This window comes from Acinonyx jubatus, chromosome A1 (assembly GCF_027475565.1).
Source record: "Acinonyx jubatus isolate Ajub_Pintada_27869175 chromosome A1, VMU_Ajub_asm_v1.0, whole genome shotgun sequence".
In the NCBI taxonomy this organism is placed as follows: Eukaryota; Metazoa; Chordata; class Mammalia; order Carnivora; family Felidae; genus Acinonyx; species Acinonyx jubatus.
The window spans coordinates 203,435,756-203,460,768 of NC_069380.1; the positions used below are offsets into that span (position 1 = coordinate 203,435,756).

At 37.8% G+C, this 25,013-nt stretch overlaps 1 protein-coding gene across 3 annotated transcripts in view; it reads left to right on the top strand.

The window, feature by feature from the left end:
- Positions 1 to 25,013, top strand: part of MROH2B (maestro heat like repeat family member 2B) — a 68,857-nt gene that overhangs the window by 15,096 nt on the left and 28,748 nt on the right. For all 3 annotated transcript variants that reach the window (XM_053201136.1, XM_027075906.2, XM_027075902.2), the window contains 9 exons: positions 334 to 407; positions 2,849 to 2,971; positions 3,706 to 3,819; positions 5,863 to 6,019; positions 6,166 to 6,206; positions 7,097 to 7,238; positions 7,796 to 7,839; positions 10,107 to 10,214; positions 13,686 to 13,802. In XM_053201136.1, coding sequence (XP_053057111.1) covers positions 334 to 407; positions 2,849 to 2,971; positions 3,706 to 3,819; positions 5,863 to 6,019; positions 6,166 to 6,206; positions 7,097 to 7,238; positions 7,796 to 7,839; positions 10,107 to 10,214; positions 13,686 to 13,802 — 920 coding nt within the window. The remainder of the gene's footprint in view (positions 1 to 333; positions 408 to 2,848; positions 2,972 to 3,705; positions 3,820 to 5,862; positions 6,020 to 6,165; positions 6,207 to 7,096; positions 7,239 to 7,795; positions 7,840 to 10,106; positions 10,215 to 13,685; positions 13,803 to 25,013) is intronic.

Sequence of the window (25,013 nt, forward strand, 5' to 3'; positions counted from 1 at the left end):
TAAGTTAACCCTGGGATTTACTGAAGAATCAGCAGACAAGAAACATAGTCTCACAAAATTTAAAGCTAATCCATTGGGCATGATATATTGAGTCCACTTTGGAACCTAACATTTTAAACAAGATGAAACCAAATACAATAGGGAGCAAAGAGAGCAATTAACATCTTTTAAAAATTGGAAAAGAAGAGAGTAAGAGAAAACTGAATAACATGAAATGTTATGGACAAAAGACTTTGCAGTTATGTGCCATAAGTCTAATAGGTTTTCATCAGTCCTAGAACATACTGTACTCCTACTGAACCCAGTCTCTTAATTTCTCTCCCTGTCTTTCAGAGCCCAAATTGAGGGATTATATCACTTCAATTGAAAGAACAGTCAAAGTTGTCATGGGCGACCTCAGTATAAAAGTAAGAGAATTAATGGGGACTTTGATTTTTGATGATGTTTTAATGAATTAATGAAATGGTTTTGATTCTTTAAAAATCTACTTATGATATTGCTTTATAAAGAGCTCAGTGATGAATTCTATTTTTAGTAGAATTCCATCTTTCCCTGAAAGATAAACTATATCAAGGTAAATTCTAAAGTACACTCAGTTCAAGGGCTTATTAGTATAAAAAAAGATTTTTGCCTAGAGCATCACAGAGCTATGCTCTTCAAGTAGTTTTAAAATTGTTAATTATAAAAATAACATGTCTTCCTCCAAAAAAATAATAACCCCTAAACCTGTTTTTTTTTTTAATTTTAGCTTAGATACCCTATTTTCCAACTAGGAAGCACCTACAGCAAGTCTTGAACATAGTAGATTGTGCAATATTTCCTGATTATTTGATTAAAGCATTCCATATCAGAAAAGATATATAACTTGTACTGAAATAAATATAAGAACTAGAAATTATTGTATTTTTTAAATTAAAACCATATTTTGTTTGGATCAAAGTCCTATACAGAAACCAATGAAAATAAGAAAATTCCCCTAAGAGGCTTTGGTCTACAATGATTATAACAAAAGCTATGCAGTAAAGAACAAAAATTATGTTAAGCGAAATAAGTCAGTCAGAGAAAGACAAATGCCATATTATTTCACTCATATATAGAATTTTAGAAACAAAACAGATGAACATAAGGGAAAGAAGGAAACAGGCTGTTAACTATAGAGAACAAATTGAGGGCTGAAGTGGGGGTGGGTGGGGAAATGGGCTAAATGTGTGATGGGGATTAAGGAGGTCACTTGTTTGGATGAGCACTGGGTGTTACATGTAAGTGATGAATCACTAAATTTTATTCCTGAAACCAATATTACACTACATGTTAACTAACTAGAATTTAAATTAAAAATTGAGGTGCACCTGGGTGGCTCAGTCAATTAAGCATCTGACTTCCGCTCAGGTCATGATCTTGCAGTTCATGGGTTCAAGCCTTGTGCTGGGCTCTCTGCTGACACCTCAGAGCCTGAAGCCTGCTTCATATTATGTGTCTCCCCCTCTCTCTGCCCCTCCCCTGCTTGCACTCTGTCTCTCTCTCTCAAAAATGAATAAACATTAAAAATAATTTTTAATTGAAACAACAAAAAAATAAATAATAAAAAATAGTTAATAAACAGTGGAGTGATTACATATAAAAAACCTTGTCCAGTAAGTGTCCAAGCCAATTGAAAAAGTACTAAAAGAGTTTAGGGTAGAATAAAAGAGGACAGAAACTTTAAGGAAGTCCAGCTCCCCAGGCAAAAATAGAAAATTTGTAACTTTTTTTTCTCACTTAGGTAGACTACTAGTACCTTTATGTTAATTGCTAATTGCTACCATGTGGCCTAACTCCTTACTCAAAATTATTCTTTTTTTCCAACTCTCCATTAAAGCACCCATTCAGTAAAGAATTAGATCTGAGCTTTCATTCCTCGGGGAAGCAATCCAATAAGCAAAACTAATTATTTAAACATTGTAATACAGGTTCATAATCCCTTGTTCTAATCCCTGAGGCCAGATATATTTCAGAATTCACAACCTTCCTGATTTCAGAAAAACATTTCTGTGACAGGAGTCACAAACTCATTAATATCTCTGCAAGAAAACATATGCATATTCACACTACATTGAATAAGTAAAGACTATAATTTTAAAACAGTTCAGTTGGGTTTTGCCACCAAGTGAGTTAGTGCCAAACTCAAGAAACAGAATTCCAGTTTCCAGCATTACTGGGGTTTTGAAATTGTAGGTAAAAGATTGTAGATCTGTAGTTCAACTTGCTATCTTTCACTGAGGATTTTAAAAGCAAGGCAGTGCTTTTTTTAGCCCACAGTACCAAAATTTCATCATCTATAGCAAAAGAGGATATGTTTTGGGAACTAGGGAGAAAGATTTTGGCTGTAGAGAGCTTTCCCCAAACATTAAAAAAAAAAGCAGAAAACAAAAAAGGGGTGCCTGGGTGGCTCAGCCAGCTAAGCATCCATCCCACTCTTGATCTCAGCTCTGGTCACAATCTCATGTTTCATGACATCAAGCCCCAAGTCAGGCTATGTGCTGACAGCACAGAGCCTGCTTGGGATTCTCTCTCTCCCTCTCTCTTTGCCTCTCCCCTGCTCACGCACTCATGCTCTTTCTTTCTCCCTGTCTCTCAAAATAAATAAATAAACACTTAAAAAAAGAAAGAGATGCTTTCCTGTAACCCCTTAAATCATAAACTATAGCTTACTTCCTCCTCCGTCTATTTATAGTACCATCATTCAATTTATACTCCTTTTTGGAAAGGTTCCCACTAAATAATCCATGAAAGTTAAAGGACAGGAGAAGCTAAATTTATATTCTGCCCAATGTAGAAGAATGTTGCAAATACATTTTTATGATTCTAGGTAAGGAATTCCACTCTCCTCCTTATCCAAACCATGTGTGAAAAATGCTACATCGAAGCCAGGGAAGGATGGCCACTGATTGATTACATCTTCTCCCAGTTTGCCATGTCCAACAAGAATCTGGTATGATGAAGAGGGTGAGGTTTTGAAAGCTACACTGTAACCAGGACAGTTGACTCAACTGGTTTGTTTGTTTTTTAATGGCTGAGGTTCAATTCAATGACTGATTTAGAAGCTATATTTCAATCTTATCACTTTCATTGAAAGATTTTTCAGCCTTTAGTGTTCTCCTCAGTTTTCTTTCACTGATACCACTTTCAACTTATGATAAACCCCAGGTAGGTGAAACTATGGTTTTCCCTAAGGAGGAGACAACCTTTCCTCAAAGGCTTGGGACAGGGGTAGAGAAAATGAATTACTTCCGAGAAAACAAGACACATCCACTCTTGCTGCACTGGGGTTGACTTCCTGAAGACCATGTGGGTAAGAGCTCTGTGATCTTAGTAAGACCACGACAGCTGAAATTACAGTCCACTCCACTAGGAAGAAGTGTCTTTGAAAATTTTGCCCCAGAGAAAATGGCAAAGGCCTGAGGGAGAGAGAGAACATCTGCAGTTCAAGGATCCTCACAATTTTTGCTTTTCTGCTTTATCCAGCAGTGTGTTCTAACCCATTCCTCCAAGGAACACTTTAAAACAGAAATTAGACACTGAAGACCAAGATTGCTGGGTTCCTTGAGCCCCTTAATTTGAGTGACTACATCCTCCACCCCAGAGTCTGAGAACGCATCCAAGTAAGGTCAGAGGGGATCAGCAGGAGGGACTATTAACAAGTCACCTGTTTCATCTTTCTTGAAGGAAAAACCAATGAAACCTAATTCCCATGAGGATGAAAAGGGAGAGAAATCTGTTCGGGAACTAAGCCTTGAGGTCTTAAAAACCCTAGACCCACTGCTCATTGGCATGCCCCAGGTAAGGGGTCTTTTGTCACCACTGACAGTTACTTTGATCATCTTTCTGAAGCTCTGCCCATTTAGGAGTAAAGACAAGAATTTGTCCTTCATGTGTCATCAGCTTTTTGATGCTCTCATTAGAGGAAGTGCATTACCATGCTCAGTGTCCAAAACATGGTAGTTTCTCAAAAACAGGTGTTGAATTAATTCGTGATCTCTTATATCTGGATAGCCAATGAGAGTTTACAAGCACCTTAATATATTGCTTCTCTTCTTCCCCTAACATGTCTAGACATAACAGTAAGTGATGTGTGGAGATATTGATTCAGTGAATGCTAACCTTTTCCCATTCATCTGAGAAGGTGTTGAAAGGACATATTCTCAGACTTCACCTGAGGGTTAAAAATAATCTGCACCTTAAGGGGAATAAGCCTCAGAAGCTGTATTTTCCCTAAGCAAAAATAACCTGAGAAAGGATTAACTGACTAGAAATGCATAGCACAGACAGGAGAAAATCAACAGACCAATTTAAATGGATCAGTTTCATCTAGGATGGCATTTTAAGATGTGGTTCTTGGATTATCTAAAATATTTCTTTAAAATGCAGATCTCCATACCCCAGACCTACTGAATCAATGTTCTGAGCAAGGGGCCCATGAATCTGCATGCAAATAAGTACCAATATTTCTGATGCATAAAGTTTGAAACATTTCAATCTAAAGATAAATGATGAAAAGAAGTCTCGGGCCATACTCTTGTGGGCCTGAAATGCCAAATCCCTACCTTGTGTTGGATAGCCATTCAAAATTTGAAACAAAAGTTAAACATTTAAAATGATAACTTTAGGGGCACCTGGGTGGCTCAGTTGTTTGAGCATCTGACTTCAGCTCAGGTCATAATCTCGTAGTTCGTGGGTTCAAGCCCCACACTGGGCTCTGTGCTGACAGCTCAGAGCCTGGAGCCTTTTTCAGATTCTGTGTCTTCCTGTCCCTCCACTACTCATGCTCTGTCTCCCTGTCTCTCTCTCTCAAAAGTAAATAAACATTAACAATTTAAAATTTTTTTTTCTTAATGTGTATTTATTTTTGAGACAGAGACAGAGCATGAGTGGGGGAGGGTCAGAAAGAGAGGGAGACACAGAATCTGAAACAGGCTCCAGGCTCTGAGCTGTCCGCACAGAGCCCAACGTGGGGCTCGAACTCACAGACCGCGAGATCATGACCTGAGCCGAAGTCAGACGCTTAACCAACTGAGCCACCCAGGCGCCCTTACATTAAAAAATTTTTAAATGATAACTTTAAGAGATGAGTGTATTTACATAAGAATAGATTAAGAGCAAAAAGAGGGAGCTTGAGATCAGCTCCAACTTAACAGGAATAGGAGCAGGGTCATGAGAGAAGGAAAGAGATATGGAGGGGCATGGAAGATCTTATAATGATAAAAGGACAGGGCTTGGTGATTAAGTCTGGGTGACAAGACAAAAGGAAGAGTCCATGTTGACACCTAGGTTTCCATCAGGACAAGGGAGTTTTCCAGAGAACATGAAACAGACTGACTATAGAAACAGGTGTTCCAGAATTTCAGAGCAAGAAGGTCAGCACCTGGAGCACAAACAGTAGCAGCAGCCCATTCACTATCTGTGCCCAATCATCCTCTCTCAGAGCAGTCCATTCCAGTCTTTGAGTTTGGGGACGTATACAACTTTTTTTGGGTTGTCACATTGATAAGAGGCTTTGTGGCACTTGGTGAGTGGAGCCCAGGGATGCTAGACTTCCTGCATTTTGTAGAATTCATCTTCACGATGAAGGATTGTCCTGCCCCAAATTCCAGCAGCAAACCCATGCAGAAATGCTGAGTAACACTCACTACAACTAGCACCTGAAAATGAATGTGCTGTGCAGAGATTTTATATAATGACTTCATTTTGATTTGGCCTGAAGAGCAAAAAAAAAAATAGCAAGTGAGAGAACCTACTCTAAATCAGGGGGCAACACAGAGTGAGGACCAAGGAGAAATCATGGAAAAGAACAGGCAATCCTTGTCTTGTGCCTTGTTTCCACAGGTGCTATGGCCAAGAATCCTGACTTTTGTAGTACCTGCAGAATACACAGGAACTTTGGACTACCTGTTTAATATCATCAGAAGCTTGATTATGGCAGAGGAAAGGAAGAAGAATAATGCACAGGAGTCAACAGCACTTGTCATCTCTACAGGAGCTGGTGCGTACATTCAAAAACAAAGCAAAACACTTCTCTTATGAGATGTTCATTTCCGGAAAGGCTACAGTACCTTGACCATACACCCAACTCCAATCTGAATTTTTCTAGTTGCCACAGCAATAATGAAAATCGCTTTCTCTTTCTAGTGAAACTTCCTTCACCACAACAGCTACTGGCCAGGCTTCTGGTGAGTGAGTTACAAATAACTAATGCTGGTTAAATTTAAGCCAATATAGATCATTGAGTTTTTTTATTTTAACGTTTATTTATTTTTAAGAGACAGAGAGAGACAGAGTGTGGGGGTGGGGAGGGCAGAGAGAGAGGGAGACACAGAATCCAAAGCAGGCTCCAGGCTCTGAGCTGTCAGCACAGAGCCCGATGTGGGGCTTGAACCCACAAACCATGAGATCATGACCTGAGCTGAAGTCAGACGCTTAATGGACTGAGTCACCCAGACACCGCATAGATCATTCAGTTCTAAATAAATGTTAATAAAAATTACGCAGCAACTCCAAACCAAAAGAAACACTAGAAAGGCATAATAAATGTTCTGCTAATGACACTCATTAAGATTGCTGGCAAGATTATCTTCTCACTCTGAAATGCTTGTTAAACTTAATTTATTATTTTAAAATAAGCATAGACTGAATTTGATCCCTAAGTACCATTCAAACAAATTCCACATCTATTATTTAGATTTCCTTCTTTCCCCCATAGATTGGGGAACTTAAATCTAAATCTATTATTTAGATTTCCTTTTTTCCCCCATATGTATCATTTGGTCAAATACCATTTCTACAGGCCCTTAATTAATAAATATATCTAAGTGTTGGTACCCTCCATTTATTTTTGGTTGATGGCTTCTATATATTTTTTCACCTTTATCCTCAGATAAAAATTGGAGAGTATTGTCTAAGTATTAGCTTTGCTCTAAAATAAGTAAGAACAGACTGATGATTTGTTAAGATTGTCTACCGTAGGAATCAAGGGAATCCAGGATAGTGATAAATAGAAAAGGCAAGAAGGACTTTTAAATATACCTCAATTTGATTTGCCTTTTATCTTCCATTTTTTCAGGTAATATCTATGCTTGCCAGTTTAGGGAAATTATGTGGCGCTGGTGCAATAGGACTTCTGAAGATATTGCCTGAGATAATTCACCCAAAATTGGTAGACCTATGGAAAACACGCTTACCTGAGCTCCTGCAGCCTCTGGAAGGTACAAGCATTGGGATAAGGTCTTTATCCAACGAGGCAAGAACGCAAAGAAAAAGGCACCACTTCTCTGTCTAAAACCATTAGTGCTCATTCTAGGCAGTTAAAACAATGAACTTGATATGAAAGGTAGACAGCTACATTTTTTCCTTGACTCCTTATGTTCTATTTCTGTACCAAATACTTGTACTACAGGAGGATCTGGGGGTAACATTCTTAACAGGAACTCTTACTTTCGCTCTGGTCTTTTCCTTATATTTAGAGAAACTCCTTTTTGGTATTGTTCTAAAAAGTTATTACTATTTATGTTAGAATATTAAAATATGGTCACTTCAGTAGTGACTGTTGAAAGTAGCAAAAAGCCTAAATTCTTATCATGGATTGAAGACTTTCTGCCCACCTGACTAGCACTTAAAGTTGGCAACATAGTAAATTACATCTCAAATAACCATCCTGTGTAAAGCTTGAAATGGGGCTCCAGCATCCACTGGGGACCTGGCAAGGGAGAAACAGAGTCCTGACCTTTGTTTTGCAGTTTATTGCATCAATTTCTATTTCTAGGAAAGAACACTAGCATCGTGCTATGGGAAACCATGCTGCTTCAGGTAAGGGTAGCTTCTAGACTAATAGTTCATGATGGGGTGATGAAATCCTCTAGAGTTACCTATCTTCACTACAAAGATCTGGATACCAAAGGACAGCAAACAACATTTCCTTTCCTTAACAAGAGGACTAGAATGTTAGAAGTGATCACTTCAGAAGTACAGTCTTTGTATCACCATAATTTGAACAATAATCTTAAATCTTTGATTTAAGAGTTTCAGATAGTTTTTGAAGATATCACTTACAAATATTTGTGTCTTTCTTAAATCAACTCTAATTTTCAGTTTTTCCTCTCCTTATAATTGCATTCTTTTACTGTTTATATAAAGAAACACAAATCGACATAATTTCCACTTCTATGCTTCTAAATGTAACTGTTTCTTCCTCTTTCTGTTTCTCACCATATTTTTCCTGATTTCTAAAAATCAGAGGGCCACATTACACCATTTTTCCAGAAAAAATCTCTTAGCTATAAATTTGTTGGACCTTTGGAACTGAACAGTGCCACAGACAGTGCCAAATCCCCCAAATGGTAAATTGAAGGTAGGAGTTGGATATTGGCTCTACAGAGAGGATTCTGATTTCAAGAGCCTACAGGAGGTCAAGGGGTTTGTGGGTAGGAAGCTTTTAATCAAGCAGGGTCTCCGTTCATAACCCACCTACATAGAAATTAACTATGGCTTCTTAAAAATGTCAAGTTTTAGTGACCTTTCCACATCACCTCCATGTGCCATCACTGCCCCTTCCAGAATCAGAATCTCTAAGACTGGTTCTTGAGAACTCCATGTTTTAAAGACTCCCACAAGGGATTCTTATCCAGTATGAGATTTGAAAGCAACTACTCTATTCTCCTGGTCCTTAATTCTAGGATCTACCTCTCCTAAATTCATGCTTCTTTTATCTTCCCTCTTCTCTCTCTCAAAATTCCTGCCTTATTTCCCCCCCACTACCATTTTAAAGTAACTTTTCTTACTAGGAGAGAAGGTTCGTTTTCCAGAGGGAAGCCTCGAGAACATTCTTTTCCCTCTTCCAGTCTTGGGTGTGCTTCCATTTAGTCTTCTTCTTCCCAAACTGCTTGCCTGTGCCTTCTTCTCTTAGACTTCCAAGGCTGTTTAATTTCTTCTCATCAAAGGACCCACTCACTGAATGAGTTCCTATTAAGAAAATACATAGAAATCTTCATTGGTTTTGAAATTAAATGTTCTTTTCTAAGCTTAAAGTAGGGAAAACACAGGAGAAATAATTGACTTTAGAAATTTCAATGGACTTTGTTCTCCAAAAAGACAAAAACACAATTTTATGTATTGTTCAATGAAGAAGGGCATAGGTTCAGATGACTGATTGAGGCCCTGGCTCAGAACAATTGGTGAAACCAGGAATATTTAGTTATTAGAGTTGAAGTTAGCAAAATGTACTTGTACATTTAATTGGTCCTTCAAGACATTTTAATTCTTTATTCAAAAAATGTCCCTTTCTTTTAGTATATAATAAAACAAACTAACATTGACAAATGGAGTTTTCCAAATCTGATTAAAACTTTAAAATGTTAACTTTAAGTTTCAGAATGGATTAGTTTCTATTTTAATCCTTTCAGCAATTTTTATTAAGAGGAAAAAGGACGGCATTTACATGGAGTTGCTTCCACATTCTGTGTAACTTGTTCTTAAAGGGAATTCAGAACATAACAGAATATGGCTATTAAAATAAACTAAGAGGGGTGCCTGGGTGGCGCAGTCGGTTAAGCGTCTGACTTCAGCTCAGGTCATGATCTCCCGATCTGTGAGTTAGAACCCGGCGTCAGGCTCTGTGCTGACAACTCAAAGCCTGGAGCCTGCTTCAGATTCTGTGTCTCCCTCTCTCTCTGCCCCTCCCCCGCTTGTGCTCCGTCTCTCTCTGTCTCTCAGAATTGAATAAATGTAAAAAAAATTTTTTTTAATAAATAAATAAATAAGATAAAATAAGAGGGGGGACCTGGCTGGCTCAGTCTGAGGAATGTGCAACTCTTGATCGCGGGGTTCTGAGTTTGAGCCCCACATTGGGTGCAGACATTCCAAAAAAATAATAATAAATAAATAAATAAATAAATAAATAAATAAATAATCTCTAATAAAATAAGAGGAAAACTTCCAAAATGACCAACTTTTTGAATGGGAAAATGAATAATCTCATTCAATATGTATCTATTCTTTGAAAAACTAAGGTAACAAAAAGTACCAAGAAAGTACATTAACCAGTTGTGTTCATATCTAACTTCCACTTCCTGCAACAGTTGCTCAAAGAATCTTTATGGAAGATCAGTGACATAGCCTGGACCATTCAATTGAGTCGAGATTTCAACCAGCAAATGAACAGTTACAGCAACACCTCCCTTGAGAAGGTTGGTTTTTCAACTAAGGGACTTTACTTCCTACTTTATAACCTAAAATGGCTGTTTAACTTCCAATTTGTCTGTACTACCACCAAAAAGAGGGATAAATTACTGGAAAAATGCTATCTTCTCTTCACCACGAATTGGACCAAAAATTATTCATAGGACTGCACCTACTGCAAGGAAAACTGAGTAGTACAATGCCTTTGAGATAAATATGTACCTAGCTGAAATTCAGGTGTTCTGTTTTAAAGAAGGAAGAAAAATAGGTAATGAAGGAAAATAGTAGTCCCTGTCCCAGTACTGATTTAATGTCAGCTTATGTATTGGTGCCCTTTGGGCCAGTTTTGTGAGGCAGGCCACAAGAAACCATCTACTACAATTTAACAAAAACTTAGAACTAAAAGAATGCTCAAAGACTAGATCTTTCCTTCCTCTATTCCCAGATGGCTTCTACCTAACCCTTTGAGTTGTAGTCATCCATTTCAAAAGGGATTCATTCCAGCTTCTGCTACTTACTACTGGTGTAACTTTAGGTAAATTACTTAACCTCTCTGGAGCCTCAGGATATTCATCTAAAATGAAAGTTATACTCTGTTTTGAGGGTTGTAGTGTTATAAGGGTTCAGTGAGATACAGTATATAAAGTCCCTAGTGAAGTGCCAGGCCCAAGACTTGTGCTCCATAAAAAAGTAGATCAAGGTTATCATTATGGTTATATCATTTCTAATGATAATCCTAAGTCATCAGTTCTAGTATTAAGTATCTATTCCAACAAATTATTTATTATCAACTTCCAACTCTCCTATGCAATATTCAAAGTTCCTCTGATTGATTCTCTAATTTGGGAGAGTACTGATTCTCCAAATTGGTCTATCAAGCCTGCAGACAAACTCATCAGGAATATTTGGTGAGCAATGCCTCATCTTCTCATATACGAACTACACTTATGCATCTCATGTAATACCATTCGTCCAATAGCTTCCAGACTTACAAGATGAGTCCAAGGTAGTGGTGGTATGGGTAGACAGAGCAATTCAAGCAATGCGCTGCTTAAATGGCTCTCAGCCATTATACTTAACAAGAAAGTAAGAGTATACCAATTAGCTTTAGCTGCATAGCAAACTACCCCTAGTGGCTTAAAATAATAGGTTCCTACTTAGCTTACAATTTTGCAGATTGACAGCTTGGGCTGAGCTCACGGGAGGGGGCAGGGGGCAATCATCTGATATCAACTAGTCTCACTGGCATATACTGGGCATTGGCTGGTCTGTCATGATCTCAACTAGGACAAGTTTCTGATCCTTGTGGTCTCCCATCCTCCAGCAGGCCAGCCCAGGCTTGCTCTCATCATTGTGGTAATGAAGTATGCAAAGTCTCTTGGACAGGCACATTATTACTTCTGCCACATTCTATTGGTCAAAGCAAGTCACAAGATAGAGGTGGGATGGAAAGGTTCTGGCTGCTTTTGCAATTGAACACATTTTTCCCCAGTTCTGAGATCCTGATTTCTGGGGTTCTTTGCCAAGTCTCAGAGGAAGAATGCACAATACACTGAATCTGACCAACATCAGCAGAGAAGCAATAAGTCAATATTATTGGGAGGCATCAAGGCCAACCCTTTACACATAAGTCCCCTTCATAATATCATTTTTTTTCTGCAGTATAGGACTTTTGCAGACTCCTTCCTGTCCTTCCTCCAAGGTAGAGTTAAATGCACTCTAGCAGCTTTGGCTCTAATTAATATTTGTTCCCCTGTAGTATACAGTTTTTCTCATTATAGTTCTATCATCATGGGGGACTTTTGCCTGGAAATCCAAGAGTGCAAGGGGTGCCGCATCATTGGATTCTTACTCAGGCAGTTGTTCCACCAGTTCTATCACCTCATGTAGCCCTCTCATCCCTAGTTGGACTGATCTGTACAATTTCTCTTGAATGTCCTAATTTAACTCTATTGGTTACTACCAGTTTTTCCTTCCCTCTAGTGCCATAAGTTCCTTTTGATCCATAATGACGCCTCAATCACTACAATCCTTCAAACCCTACAGAGTCCTTAGAATGAACCTGCAACTCGCCAGTCTTCTCTACTGTATGTGACAAGATGGAAATTTTAAATAAGGAGATGGCAATCTGATATTATTGTTTATTTTTTTGAAAGACAGAGACAGAGAGAGAGAGAGAGAGAGAGAGCGTTAGCGGGGAAGGGGCAGAGAGAGAGGGAGACACAGAATCCGAAGCAGGCTCCAGGCTGTCAGCACAGAGCCCGACGCGAGGCTCCAACTCACGGACCATGAGATCATGACCTGAATCAATGTTGGAACCTTAACCAACTGAGCCACCCAGGCAATCCTATGATATTATATAGCTGTAGATAATTTTAGTCTTAGAAAACAAATTAAGACTTCATGACTTCATTTTTCTAGCCATATGGCAAGTATCTCCTCTTGTGAATTTTTTCCTTGTATCTTACCTCCACAATAATATAGATCTATCAATATGTGTACACACACACACACACACACACACACGTATACATACATACACATACACATATTTACATTCAGGCATGTGTTGTGGTGTTCAAACAGAAGGCACTTTTGGGCTACCCTCTTCCCTCTGCCATAGTTCTAAATCTTGTATGGCTAAATGAACGAGAACAGAAAGTTTGTCTGTCTTGTCTTTTCTACATCTAGACATTACAGAAGTATCCATGTTAGGGCTAGCATAATGAATCCAACATTCTCATCAACTCAAGGGACGTGAAAGCCACAGAATTATGTCCCACATGCTCTCTTGCTCTCCCAAACTTGCACTGGGAGTTTTCCCTCTCTAATTCACTCAGAATCCCTTACTAAAAGATATACCATGTACGTAAAAGTTCTGTATGTATTTTCTCCTTCACCCTGGACACGTTCTACGGCACCTCTAGACAACTCACCCTACTCCTGAAAGAGATCATAGTAGAGCTTACAAAGTATTATTTTCAAAACTATATAGATTAAATCTCCTAAACTATAAAGTAAGTTAATATACTTTGAAAGTTGAGAATATCTGATGACATCATCTTTAAACAACTCAGTTTTCACTGAACATGTGTATTTTAAAAGCATTTATTGAGTATTTATTAGCTACCAGGGACTGCACTGAAAGCAATCAATAAAGCCCTCTGTTACCAAGAACTGAAATTCTGAGCACAAAGACAATCAAGAAAATTGAACATTACAGTAGGGAGTAAAAAGGTATTATAATGGCACATCACAAGGCATAGAGGAGTACAAAAGAGCACAGGTAAGGACAGAGCCTGGTGGGGAAGAAAACACTTTCAGGAAGAAATAATACTTGAAGTGCATGTTTAGTAAGTAGTCATTAAGTAACCCAAATTTCTGTCCTTTGGATAACTGTGTAAACTCTTTCCACTTTTCACTGGAGTTTTGCTTTCCGACCATTAACATTCTGTTCCTTGTTGTCTTTTGTTTTCCAGAAATTTCTTTGGAAAGCTTTGGGAACCACCTTAGCATCCTGCCAAGATACAGATTTTGTAAGCTCACAGATTAAGGAATTTCTCATTGCTCCCAACCAACTAGGAGATCAGCGGCAGGTAGGACTCCTTTCTCTCAATTTGCTCGTATAATGACGAAAACTAATTCCATTCAGACAACCACTGACAGGTCTTATGACAATGTCTTACTTGCCCAGAATCCATGGACACATTCAAAATAATCCAACAGAATTTTTTCAGAAAATTCTGCTTTTCTGTTTAAATATCAATGTTCCATTATTTTTTAAATTTTAATTCCAGTATACTTAATATACAATGGTATATTAGTTTCAAGTGTACAGTGTAGTGCTCATCATAAGTGTATTCCTAAACCCCTTCGCTTATGGAACTTAAAAGACCTCAAATAGCCAAAGCAATGTTGAAAAAGGAAAACAAAATTGGAAGCATCAAAATTCTAGACTTCAAGTTATATTACAAATCTGTAGTGATCAAGAAGGTATGGTAACTGGCACAAAAAAGACACCTAGAGCAACAGAACAGACTAGAAAACCCAGAAATGAACCAATAATTATATGATCAATTAATCTTCCACAAAGCAGGAAATAATATCCAACAGGAAAAAAAAAAAGATACTTTTTCAACAAATGGTTTTGGGAAAACTGGACAGCAACACGCAAAAGAATGAAACTGGACCACTTTCTTATACCATACACAAAAATAAATTCAAAATGGATTAAAGGGGGAGGAGCCATGATGGCGGAACAGCATGGAAGTTTTTTGTGGGTCTTTTGTCCATGAAATACAGCCAGACCAACACTAAACCATCCTGCACAACTGGAAAACTGATCTGAATATTGACACAACAATGGGCACAACCTGAACCACAGAATTCAGTAGGTACACTGTGTGGAGAGGTGAACTAGGGATAGAGAAGCCACAGAGGGCAGGAAGCTGCTTTTATGTGTGGAGGGAGGACAGAGACGGGGTGGGGGGGGGGGGTGCAGTGGAGAATACTGGAAAAGCATCCCTCCCCAAAAGCAGCTGGAGAGAAAGTGGAAAATTCGAAACAGCGCAGGGACTCAACTAAAAAGGGAGAAAGGAGAAAGGAGAGAGGGTTTAAATTCCATTAAGACTATAAACAGGGAAAGCGCAGAGTCTGAAACTCCGCAGCTCCATACCTGGTGGTGCTCTGGTGGGAAAGGTGAATCCCCAGGAGCTGAGTGGGGTCCAGGAGGTTCTCAGGCCACACAGGGAGAAGAGGTTCCACTGCTGGAAAGACGTTTGGTAGAGGCTGTGAGGCCACCTGGTCCCAGCAGACCCCAGAAGGCAGCCACATTCACCGGTACTGGAGCAAGGTTGTTGAGGGTGAAGCCTGGTGCCAGATGTGTGTTGCGATTTTCCATGGTTCCTGAAATGCTGAGGCTACACTGTCTCGCGATTTTTTGTGGGGGAAGGCTGGCACCTGGCCGCAGTCTTGGGGCACCGGCAACAGCAGCATCCAGCAGGCATTCCTGGGTGCAGCCGACATTCGGCCACTGCTCATTCGGCCATTGCTCAGTGAGACCCTCCCGCAGAGGGGCAGAGCGGGTCAAAGCCGCAGTCCTTCGGAAGTAAGGGGCTGGGGAAAACAGCCGCATCTGAGACAAAGCTCGGGAGAGAGTTACTACCTGGGGCCTGGTCACGGAGAGTGGAAAAGCGGAGAGCGGAAGAGAGCTGAAGACGGAGGAGCAGTGCGGGATTGCTGATCCGGGAGAACAGACTGGGTGGCGGGATGGCGCCATTTTTCACCACCCGCGCATGCGCATGCGCACTGACGAGCACCGCAACAATCCACCCCAGTAGGCTAGCAGCGCCATCTAGAGGAGAGCAGAGCTGTTACACCGAGCCCCGCCCAACTGGGTCAACTTCGCTCTTCAAGAACACAAACCTCACCGCCGGCTTAATCTATGGACTATAAACAGCTATATGGACTGACCTCTAGGGGAAAACGAAGCAATTTCAGTCCGACTTCAATCTGTTAGCAGGTTCATCTATTCCATTTTTTTCTCTCTCTCTTTTTCCTTTTTCTCTTTTACAATTTTTTTTCTTGAATACAGAAAGAGAAAAAACTCATTTTTATTTTCAGTTTTTATTAAAAAATCTGTCTTTTAATTTTTATTACCATATTTTTTACTTCTGTGTAAATTTTTTCAAATTCTACTTTACTTCCATCATTTTATTCTAGTCTACTTCAGTGTACTCACCTTTTCAAATTTTCAAACAATTTCCTTTTTTCTTTCTTGTTCTTTTTTTCTCTTTTTCATTTCTTTTCTTTTTCTTCAATGCAGAAAGAGAAAAACTTCATTTTTACTTTCAATTTCTTTTAAAAATATTTTTATTTATTTTTTATTACTGTATTTTTTGCTTTTATGTAAATTTTTTCAAATTCTATCTTACTCCCATCATTTTATTTCAGTCTACTACAGTGTATTCACTTTTTCAAATTTTCAAACGATTTCTTTGTCTTTTCTTTTTTCTTTTTTTATCTTTTTTCTCCTTTTTTGTTTCTTTTCTTTTTTCTTAGATACAGAAAATGAAAAAATTCATATTTCTTTTTAATTTTTATTAAAAATATTTTTCTATAATTTTTTTCTACCATATTCTCTACTTTTGTGTATTTTAGTCTACTTTAGTGTATTCATTTTTTCAAATTCTCAAACGATTTCCTTATTTTTTTTCTCTCCTCCCCCTTTTTTTTTTTTGTTTGTTTCTCTAGTCTGTCAAACCACTTTCTACACCCAGACCAAAACACACCTAGGATCTAGCATCATCTATTCGATTTTTGTGTGGGTGTGTTTTTAATTTTTAATTTTAATATTTTTTTAATTTTAATTTTTTAATTTCAATTTTCTACTTCATTAATTCATTTTCTCCCTTCAAAATGACAAAACGAAAGAATTCACCCCAAAAGACAGAGCAGGAAGTAACGACAGCCAGCGATTTAACCAACACACAGACACAAGCAAGATGTCTGAACCAGAATTTAGAATCACGATAATAAGAATACTAGCTGGAGTCGAAAAAAGATTAGAATCCCTTTCTGCAGAGATAAAAGAAGTAAAAAATAGTGAGAATGAAATTAAAAATGCCACAACTGAGCTGCAATCACAGATGGATGCAGTGGTGGCAAGGATGGAAGAGGCAGAACAGAGAATCAGCGATATAGAGGACAAACTTACAGAGAATAATAAAGCAGAAAAAAAGAATGAGATTAGGGCAAAAGAGCACGATTTAAGAATTAGAGAAATCAGTGACTCATTAAAAAGGAACAACATCAGAATCATAGGGGTCCCAGAGCAGGAAGAGAAAGAAATAGGGCTAGAAGGGTTATGTGAGCAAATCACAGGGGAAATCTTTCCTAACCTGGGGAAAGAGACAGACATCAAAATCCAGGAAGCACAGAGGACTCCCATTAGATTCAACAAAAACCGACCATCAAGAAGGCATATCATAGTCAAATTCACAAATACTCAAGCAAGGAGAAAATCAGGAAAGCAGCAAGGGAAAAAAAGTCCCTAACCTACAAGGGAAGACAGATCAGGTTTGCAGCAGACCTAGCCACAGAAACTTGGCAGGCCAGAAAGGGGTGGCAGGATGTATTCAGTGTGCTGAATGAGAAAAATATGCAGCCAAGAATTCTTTATCCAGCAAGGCTGCCATTCAAAATAGAAGGAGAGATGAAAAGTTTCCCAAACAAAATTAAAGGAGTTTGTGACCACTAAACCACCCTGCAAGAAATTTTAAGGGGGACTCTCTGAGGGGAAAAAAGAGGAAAAAATACAATATTAGAAAGGACCAGAGAACACCAACAGAAATTCCACCTCTACAAGCATCATAATGGTAATAAATTCATATCTTTCAGTACTCACACTGAACGTCAATGGACTCAATGCTCCAATCAAAAGACATAGGGTAACAGAATGGATAAGAAAACAAGACCCATCTATATGCTGTTTATAAGAGACCCACTTTAAACCTAAAGACACCTACAGATTGAAAATAAGGGGATGGAGAACTATCTATCATGCAAATGGTCAACAAGAGAAAGCCAGAGTAGCCATACTTGTATCAGACAATCTAGACTTTAAAATGAAGAATATATCAAGAGATGCAGAAGGGTATTATATCATAATCAAGGGGTCTATAGACCTAACAATTGTAAACATTTATGCACCAAATGTGGGAAAACCCAAATATAAAAATCAGTTAATCACAAACATACAGAAACTCATCGATAGTAATATGATAATAGTAGGAGACTTCAACACCCTACTCACAACAGACCATCTAATCAAAAAATCAACAAGGAAACAATGGCTTTGAATGACACATTGGACCAGATGGCCTTAACAGATATATTCAGAAGATTTCATCCTAAGCAATGGAATATGTATTCTTCTCCAGTGCACATGGAATGTTCTCCAGAATCGATCACATACTGGGAAACAAATCAGCCCTCAACAAGTACAAAAAGATAGAGATCATACCGTGCATATTTTCAGACCACAGCACTATGAAACTCGAAATCAACCACAAGAAAAAATTTGGAAAGGTAACAAATACTTGGAGGCTAAAGAACATCCTACTAAAGAAAGAATGGGCTAACCAAGCAGTTAAAGAAGAAATTAAAAGTATATGGAAGTCAATGAAAATGATAGCACCACAACCCAAAACCTCTGAGATGCAGCAAAGGCAGTCATATGAGGAAAGTATATAGCAATCCAGGCCTTCCTGAAGAAGGAAGAAAGATCTCAGATACACAACCTAACCTTACGCCTTAAGGAGCTGGAAAAACAATAGCAAATAAAACCCCAAACCAGCAGAAGATAGGAAATAATAAAGATAAGAACAGAAATTAATGCTATTGAAACCAAAAAAAAAAAAAAAAACCAGTAGAACAGATCAATGAAACCAGAAGCTGGTTCTTTGAAAGAATTAACAAAATTGATAAACCACTAGCCAGTTTGATCAAAAAGAAAGAGGAAAGGACCCAAAGTAAAATCAAGAATGAAAGAGGAGAAATCACAACCAACACAACAAAAATAAGAACAATAAGAAGAGAATATTATGAGCAATTATATGCCAATAAAATGGGCAATCTGGAAGAAATGGACAAATTCCTAGATACATATACACTACCAAAACTGAAACAGGAAGAAATAGAAAATTTGAACAGACCCATAACCAGTAAGGAAATCAAATTAGTAATCAAAAATCTGCCAAAAAATTAGAGTCCAGGGCTAAATGGCTTACCAGGGAAATTCTACCAAACATTTAAAGAAGAATTAATATCTATTCTCTTGAACCTGGCCCAAAAAATAGAAATGGAAGGAAAACTTCCAAACTCTTTCCATGAGGCCAGCATTACCTTGATTCCAAAACCAGACAGAGACTCTACTAAAAAGGAGAACTATAAACCAATTTCCCTGATGAATATGGATGCAAAAATCCTCAACAAGATATTAGCCAAATGGATCCATCCATACATTAAAAAAACTATTCACCACGACCAAGTGGGATTTATACCTGGGATGCAGGGCTGGTTCAATATCTGCAAAACAATTAACGTGATTCATCACATCAATAAAAGAAAGGATAAGAACCATATGATCCTCTCAATAGATGCAGAGAAAGCATTTGACAAAATACAGCATCCTTTCTTGATAAAAACCCTCAAGAAAGTAGGGATAGAAGGATCATACCTCAAGATCATAAAATCCATATATGAACGACCCAACACTAATATCATCCTCAATGGGGAAAAACTGAGAGCTTTCCCCCTAAGGTCAGGAAAAAGACAGGGATGTCCACTCTCACCACTGTTATTCAACTTAGTATTGGAAGTCTTAGCCTCTGCAATCAGACAACACAAAGAAATAAAAGGCAACCGAATCGGCCAGGAGGAGGTCAAACTTTCACTCTTTGCAGGTGACATGATACACTATATGGAAAACCCAAAAGATTCCACCAAAAAACTGCTATAATTGATTCATGAATTCAGCAAAGTTGCAGGATATAAAATCAATGCACAGAAATCGGCTGTATTCCTATTCACCAACAATGAAGCAACAGAAAGAGAAATCAAGGAATCGATCCCATTTACAATTGCACCAAACACCATAAAATACCTAGGAATAAATCTAACCAAAGAGGTGAAAAATTTATACACTGAAAACTATAGAAAGCTTATGAAAGAAATGGAAGAAGACACAAAAAAATTGAAAAACATTCCATGCTCCTGGATAGGAAGAACACATATTGTTAAAATGTCAGTACTACCCAAAGCAATCTACATATTCAATGCAATCCCTATCAAAATAACACCAGCATTCTTCACAGAGCTAGAACAAATAACCCTAAAATTTGTATGGAAGCAGAAAAGACCCTGAATAGTCAAAGCAATCTTGAAAAAGAAAACCAAAGCAGAAGGCATCACAATCCCAGACTTCAAGCTATACTACAAAGCTGTAATCATCAAGACTGTATGATACTGACACAAGAATAGACACTCAGATCAGTGGAACAGAATAGAGAACCCAGAAATGGACCCACAAACATATGGCCAACTCATCTTTGACAAAGCAGGGATGCATATCCAGTGGAATAAAGATAGTCTCTTCAACAAGTGGTGCTGGAAAAACTGGACAGTGACATGCAGAAGAATGAATGTGGACCACTTTCTTACACCATACACAAAAATAAACTCAAAACGGATGAAAGACCTCAATGTAAGACAGGAAGCCATCAAAATCCTCAAGGAGAATGAAGGCAAAAGCCTCTTTGATCTTGGCTGCAGCAACTTCTTACTCAACACGTCTCCAGAGGCAAGGGAAACAAAAGCAAAAATGAACTACCGGGACCTCATCAAAATAAAAAGCTTCTGCATAGCAAAGGAAACAGTTAGCAAAACTAAAAGGCAACTGACAGAATGGGAGAAGATATTTGCAAATGACGTATCAGATAAAGGGTTAGTATCCAAAATCTATAAAGAACTTATCAAACTCAACACCAAAAAACAAATAATCCAGTGAAGAAATGGGCAAAAGACATGAATAGACACTTCTCCAAGGAAGATATCCAGATGGCCAACAGACACATGAAAAGATGCTCAACATCATTCATCATCAGGGAAATACAAATCAAAACCACAGTGAGATACCACCTTATACCAGTCAGAATGGCTAACATTAACAACTCAGGCAACAACAGATGTTGGTGAGGATGCGGAAAAAGAAGATCTTTTGCTTTATTGGTGGGAAGGCAAGCTGGTACAGCCACTCTGGAAAACAGTCTGAAGGTTCCTCAAAAAATTAAAAATAGAACTACCCTACAACCCAGCAATTGCACTACTAGGTATTTATCCAAGAGATACAGGTGTACTGTTTAGAAGGGACATATGCACCCCTATGTTTATAGCAGCAATGTCAACAATAGCCAAAGTATGGAAAGAGCCCAAATGTCCATTGATGGATGAATGGATAAAGAAGATGTGGTATATATCTACAATGGAGTATTACTCAGCAATCAAAAAGAATGAAATCTTGCCATTTGCAAGGAAAATGGAAATGGAAATGGAGGGTATTGTGCTAAGTGAAATTGGTCAATCAGAGAAAGACAAAAATCATATGACTTCACTCATCTGAGGACTTTAAGAGACAAAACAGATGAACATAAGGGAAGGGAAACAAAAATAATATAAAAACAGGACAAAACATAAGAGACTCTTAAATATGGAGAACAAACTGAGGGTTACTGGAGGGGTTGTGGGAGGGGGGATGGGCTAAATGGGTAAGGGGCATTAAGGAATCTACTCCTGAAGTCATTGTTGTACTATATGCTAATCTGGATATAAATTTAAAAAACTAAAATTAAAAAAATGGATTAAAGACCTAAATATGAGACAGGAAACCATTAAAATCCTAGAAGAGAACACAGGCAGTAACCTCTTTGACATCAGCTGTAACAACTTCTTACTACATGGGTCTCCTGAGGCAAGGGAAATAAAAGCAAAAATGAAACTATTGGGACTACATCAAAATAAAAAGCTTCTGCTTAGCAAAGGAAACAATCAACAAAAGTAAAATACAACCTACAGAATGGGAGAAGATCTTCACTAATGACATATCTGATAAAGGGTTCGTATCCAAAATACATAAAGAACTTATAAACTTATAAAACTCAAAACCCCCAAAAAACAAATAATTCAGTTCAAAACTGGCCAGAAGACATGAAAAGACATTTCTCCAAAGGAGATATCCAGCTGGCCAACAAACACGTGAAAAGATGCTCAACATCACTCACCAATCATCAAGGAAATACAAATCAAAACTACAATGAGATATCACCTCATGCCTGTAAGAAAGTCTAAAATTAACAACACAGGAAACCACAGGTGTTGGCGAGGATGTGGAGAAAGGGGAACCTTTCTGCACTATTGGTGGGAATGCAAACTGGTGCAGCCACTGTGGAAAACAGTGTGGAGCTTCCTCAAAATGTTAAAAACAGAACTACTCTATGATCCAGTAATTGCATTGGGTGTTTACCCAAAAAATACAAAAATAATAATTAGAAGTGATCCATGCACCCTGATGCTTATAAGCAGCATTATTAACAATAAGCCAAATTATGGAAATAACCTAAATGTCTATCTGATGAATGGATAAAGAAGATTTGGTATATATACATAATGGAACACTACTCAGTCATAAAAAAAAAATGAAATCTTGCCATTTGCAGGAAGGTGGATGGAGCTAGAGAGTATAATCTTAAGCAAAATAAGTCAGTCAGAGAAGACAAATACTATTGGGTTTCACTCATATGTGGAATTTAAGAAGCAACAACAACAATAAAAAACATGGGGGGTGGGGGGAAGAGAAGCAAACCAAGAAATAGACTTAACTCTAAAGAACAAACTGATGGTTACCAGAGAGGAGGTGGGGGGTGGGGATGGGTTAAATAGGTGATGGGGATTAAGAGGGCACTTATAGTAATGAGCACCAGGTGTTGTATGTAAGTGTTGAAGCACCAAATTATACACCTGAAACTAATATTACCCTGTATGTTAACCAACTGGAATTTAAATAAAAACTTGGGGGGGAAAGTCATATATATATATATATATATATATATATATATATATATATATATATGTATATGTATAAAAGCCCAATATATATATATATAATTATTTTGATGTAGTCCTAATAGCTTATTTGTGCTTTTGTTTCCCTTGCCTCAGAAAATAAACCAAGAAAAATGTTGCTATGACCAAAATCAGAGAAGTTACTGTCTATGCTCTACTCTGAGATTTTTATGGTTCCAGGTCTCACATTTAAGTCCTTAATCCATTTTGACTTATTTTTGTGTATGGTGTAAGAAGGTGATCCAGTTTCATTCTTTTGTAGGTAGCTGTCCAGTTTTCACAGCATCATTCTTGCCTCCTTTATCAAAGATTAATTGACCATATAATCATGGGTTCATTTCTAGGATCTCCGTTCTGTTGATCTATGTGTCTATATTTTGATACTACAGCTTTGTAGTGTATCTTGAAATCTAAGATTGTGATACCTCCAGTATTATAACTTCTTTTTCTTTTTTTTTTTTTAATGTTTGTGTATGCATTTGACAGAGAGCATGAGCAAGTGAGGGGAGGGGCAGAGAGAGAAGAGAGAGAATCCCAAGCAGTCCCAACGTGGGGCTCAATCCCACAAACCATGAGATCATGACCTAAACTGAAACCAAGAGTCAGATGCTCAACTGACTGAGCCACCCAAGGGCCCCAGTTTTATACTTCTTTTTCAGGATTGCTTTCACTATTCAGGGTCTTTTGTAGCTCCATACAATTTTTTTTTTTTGAAGTTTAGTATCTTTTATAGACACGGGACAACTGTGAATTAAGCATAGGTTCTTTTAATTTGTTAATGTTTATTTATTTATTTTGACAGAGAGGCAGAGAACATGATGAGTGGGGGAGGGTCAGAGAGAGAGAATCCCAAACAGGCTCCGTGCTGTCAGCACAGAGCCTGATGTGGGGCTTGATCTCACAAACCATGAGATCAAGACCAGAGTTGAAATCAAGAGTTGCAGGCTTAACTGACTGAGCCACCCAGGCACTCCTGTAGTTCCAATACAAATGTTAAGGTTATTTGTTCTAGTTCTGTGAAACATGCTGTTGGTATTTTGATAGGGATTTCATTAAGTGTGTAGATTACTTTCAGTAATGTGGACATTTTAACAATATTTGTTCTTCCAATCTATGAGGATGGAATAGCTTCCCATTTGTGCTGTCTTCAATTTCTTTCATCAGTGTTATAGTTTTCAGAGTGCATGTCTTACATGTCCTTAGTTAAGTTTATTCCTAGGTGTTTTATTATTTTTGGTGCAATTGTAAATGAAATTGTTTTCTTAATTTCTCTTTCTGCTAATTCATTATTAGTGTGTAGAAATGCAACAGATTTCTCTATACTGTTTTTGTGTCCTGTGACCTTACTGAATGCATTTACCATTTCTAGTTTTTGGTAGTCTTTAGGATTTTCTATGCATACCATCATGTTGTCTGCAAATAGTGAAAATTTTATTTCTTCCTTATCAATTTGGATGCCTTTTATTTCTTTCACTCACCTGATTGCTGTGGCTAGGACTCTCAGTACTATGTTGAATAAAAGTGGTGAGGGTAGACATCCTTGTCTTGTTCCTGGTCTTAAGGGAAAAGCTCTTAAGTTTTTTACCATTGAGTATGATGTTAGCTCTGGGTTTTTCATGTTTAGGTATGTTTAGGTATGTTCCCTCTAAACCTACTTTATTGAGGGTTTTTATCATGAATGGATGTACGTTGTCAAATGCTTTTTCTGCATCTATTGAAAAGGTTTTCACCCTTTCATTGATGTGGTATATCACATTCATTTATTTGTGAATATTGAGCCACACTTGCATCCCAGGATCAATGCTTCATTATTTAACCAGGTTTGTGAAAGTATTGAAAAACGAATTTCAATTATTCTTACTTAATAAAAAGTATTTTTAGTATATTTTGGCCTTGATTTTTTAACTTAAATCATAAATATCAAAATCATTGAATTTACAAGCTGAAAATAACCTTAGATGCTATTGATTTTCAACCTAGAGAAAACATAAGCATAACCTAGAGAGCTTTTTCAAAGCACTTTTACCTATTCCCTACCCTGGCCTAAGCTGCAGAGTATATGTGAATGTGGAGGAAGGAGAGTGTGTTAAAAAAAATTAAAAATAAATTTTAAAAATTCCCAGGCTAAT